We start from the raw sequence: 3,125 nt of genomic DNA, 5'->3' as shown, positions 1-3,125 counted from the left end.
ACTTTTCAGCTTCTATGAGAGGATAGGCATGGGTGATAAACTCCAGCAAAGACACTCAAACTGTACATGCAAACTTACACTGATGAATAACACACAAGCTATTGTTATTAGAATATGTAGTAACTGTATATGGACACACAATGATTAATAGCCATAGGGATGGAATGATAACTGATGTTCTTTATGATTTAGCATGTTTAAAGGTTTAGTGAGGGGCAGTCTTCTCAAATTAAATATGCAGGTAGAAAGCTAGAGACTATAGGCTACTCAGTGTTTGATGTCAAGTAAATAATTCTAAATAACTGATGAAACAACAGGGCAATGAATCCATTTCTGAAATTGTTTCATTATGATAAAATGTTATTATGGCTCTCTTTTTTCCATAACAGTTTATTACAACTTTGGTTTTTTACCTAATGGCATTTTTCAAGATCATTTTTGTTTGTATTTCCATGACAGTTTATTTCAAGTTACTTTATATGACAGCGGTGTTGTCACCACCCTCACACTTTTCAGCTGTCCCCTGCCTGTCAAGCAGGTAAGATCAATACCTTGATTATTTACAGATTCCCCTTGAGGCAAATTTGTGATTTGTGATATTGGGCTATACAAATACAATCTGACTTGACTCGCTACCCTATTTATCAAGTTAGCTCTTGTTAGTTACAGCAACAATATCAAAGTAGTTATAAATAAACTATCCAATACACAGAAACATCTTTAATGTGTTAACAGCAGCTAACACTAGCTGGATAATTCATGGTTAGGTTGGCAGCATTTTAGATGTTGCTCAGAAAAAGAGCATACAAATAACTGAGGAGCCAAAACAATCTTTCTCTTCATTTGTTCAAACTAAATGGAGCTAGCTAACACTACTACTTGCTCTTTACGTTGATGCAGAGTAGTAATTCAAACTCACAAGCACTTTTGTTAAGACATAAAAGCTGTAGAGGTTTAGTTGTTGTTGTTGTTGTTGACTTGATTCAGAATTACACTGACATATTGTTGCCCTAGCTAACAGGAGCTAACTGGCTAAGTTTGGTAGCAGTTGTTGAGCTTCCCAGCTTAAGAGAAGCAGTGACAACTGACAACTGTTTGAAAAATTACTGTGACCTACTGTGAATATGAAATAAAAATATAAAAACGTTTGAAAGATGTCATTTTGAAAGAAAATGTCTATAATAAAATAAAAATATTCAATAATATTGAGCTGCTGTAAAGATGAAATAACTTTTCATACAGTAAAAATTTGTTCTAATAATTTCTTCAATTATTTCATTGTTGTTGGTTCATTTATATATTTTACATAATGTACTCAATTTCATAATTAGTTATTTAACATTAAAATCTTTGAAATTCCATAGAAACTGATTTCAAATGCAACAGTCATTGGTTAATATGCAATGAGCCTTAGAAGTGTTAAAAAAAACAAAGTGCAATAGTTGTTGGTTAAAGGTTAATTATCAGTCATCTTCTAATATGTCATAAAACTGTTCATTTATGGACATTCATATTCCAACAGTAATATAGTAACTGTGTAGGGATGTAGAGTGTGATAGAGGCTGAAATTAAATAAAGAATCCAGTGGACCCACTTTTTGGCCTGAGCTAAATCTTGTGAAAATTTTGTTTATGCAAATAGTTTGCATTAATATATTTAAAAACCATTATGTCACTGCAGCTGAGGGAACGAAAAAAGGAAAAATCAATCAGAAGCTGGAGACCACCTAGTACCTGTTGATGTGCAAAATATGGAGTATCGTCTTTAAATCGAAGCTTTTTCTCAATGTCATGAAGGAGAATTTCTTTTTGCTCACAAATGTCTTCAGCTGAAGGAGGGAGCACCCTGGACACTTTTTTTTGTGGCCTGAGGAGAAGAAAACATATTAGTACATGTTGCAGTTTACCATTCTCATGAGCACTGTAGTTCATCAGAGACCATACCCTAATGGAGCTCTCTTGGGCAGACCCATTGAGTTGGTAGGCTGACTTGGGGGCAGGGATGGCAGGAGGGAGCTGAGGAATGCCACAGGGTTTTGAATGGGGCTGGGGGTGGAGCTGCTGGAGGTGGGAGAAGAGGCCTGGGGAGGCGACTGTGCTCGTAGGGAGAACACGCTGTTCAGGAAAGATGCCGAGCCCGGTGTAGGGGAGGACACGAGGGGCGGAGGGCTGGTAGGAGACTTGAGCACCCGTGTGGGGAAGCTCCTGGGTGGAGGAGAAAATGGTGGGAGGGTAGGGGAGCTGGCTGCAGAGGAGTTGAGTTCAGCGACCAACTCGTGGAGCAGAGGGACCGGGGATGCAGTTGGAGAAGGACTCCTGACTGGTGAGAAGGTCTGAGCAGCTATGAACTCTTTAGGCCGGGTGTAGTTGAAGGTGTTGGAGGTGGCAGTGAGGTTCATGAGTGAGGCATAGGTGCTTCTCAGCAAAGGAGTGGGAGATGTGATCTGCTGTAAGACTGGGATTGAATCTGTAGGAACCATATTAACCTTTGGTGCAGAAGGAGGAGAGCAAAATTGGGGTGTGGGTGCAGTTTTAGTAAGTGCTGCAGGGGTCAGGCTGAAGTGGGAGGCATGAATGGTTTTCATCGGAGTTACAGGTGCTATATTGAGAGAAGGAGCTGTGTTCAACTTTGGGCTAGGTACAGGGGAGGTCAGCAGTGAGGAAGTCTTTAGCTGAGGAATAGAAGGTGGGGAGCTGAAAGAAGGAGCAGTAGAAGTGGAGCGATGAGGTGAAAAGGTGGTGTTGCGTGTTGGCGCAGAGCTCAGAGAGGAAGCAGGGGCAGCACTGGTCAGTGGAGACATAGGTTGGGGTGTCTGCTGCAGGGTTGTTGTGGCATTAAGGTAGGTCTGGAAAGCTGGTGGACGGGGTTCACAATGCATTCTGGGTGACCACAGCGGACCTTTATTGGAGCTTTGGATCCCAGGTTGAATCTGTATCTGGAAGGGAGGCTGAGACTGAGCCTGGATATGTGTTTGGTTCTGAGGTTCACTGTCCTGCTGCTGCTCCATGAGGACCTGGTCGTGCAGAAGCTGGAGCTGGGTTGGATCCCTGTTGATCAAGCAAAACCAAAATAAGTAATCAACTAAAAAGGCACTATACATGGTGATAGTGAAAGAGGCTTAGTGC

The 3,125-nt window shown here is 41.2% G+C and overlaps 1 protein-coding gene across 1 annotated transcript in view; it reads right to left on the bottom strand.

Annotated features, from left to right (window-relative positions):
* The window catches only part of mypn (myopalladin), a 15,232-nt gene that overhangs the window by 3,589 nt on the left and 8,518 nt on the right, over window positions 1–3,125 (bottom strand). The window contains exons 10-11 of the mRNA XM_020601338.1: window positions 1,944–3,047; window positions 1,734–1,866 (exon numbers count right to left, since the gene is read on the bottom strand). Of these exons, the coding sequence (XP_020456994.1) occupies window positions 1,734–1,866; window positions 1,944–3,047 (1,237 nt within the window). The remainder of the gene's footprint in view (window positions 1–1,733; window positions 1,867–1,943; window positions 3,048–3,125) is intronic.

This window comes from Monopterus albus, unplaced genomic scaffold (assembly GCF_001952655.1).
Source record: "Monopterus albus unplaced genomic scaffold, M_albus_1.0 scaffold3.1, whole genome shotgun sequence".
Taxonomy (NCBI): Eukaryota; Metazoa; Chordata; class Actinopteri; order Synbranchiformes; family Synbranchidae; genus Monopterus; species Monopterus albus.
Note: the sequence above shows the minus strand (reverse complement) of the source record. Positions and strands in the feature narration are given on the sequence as shown.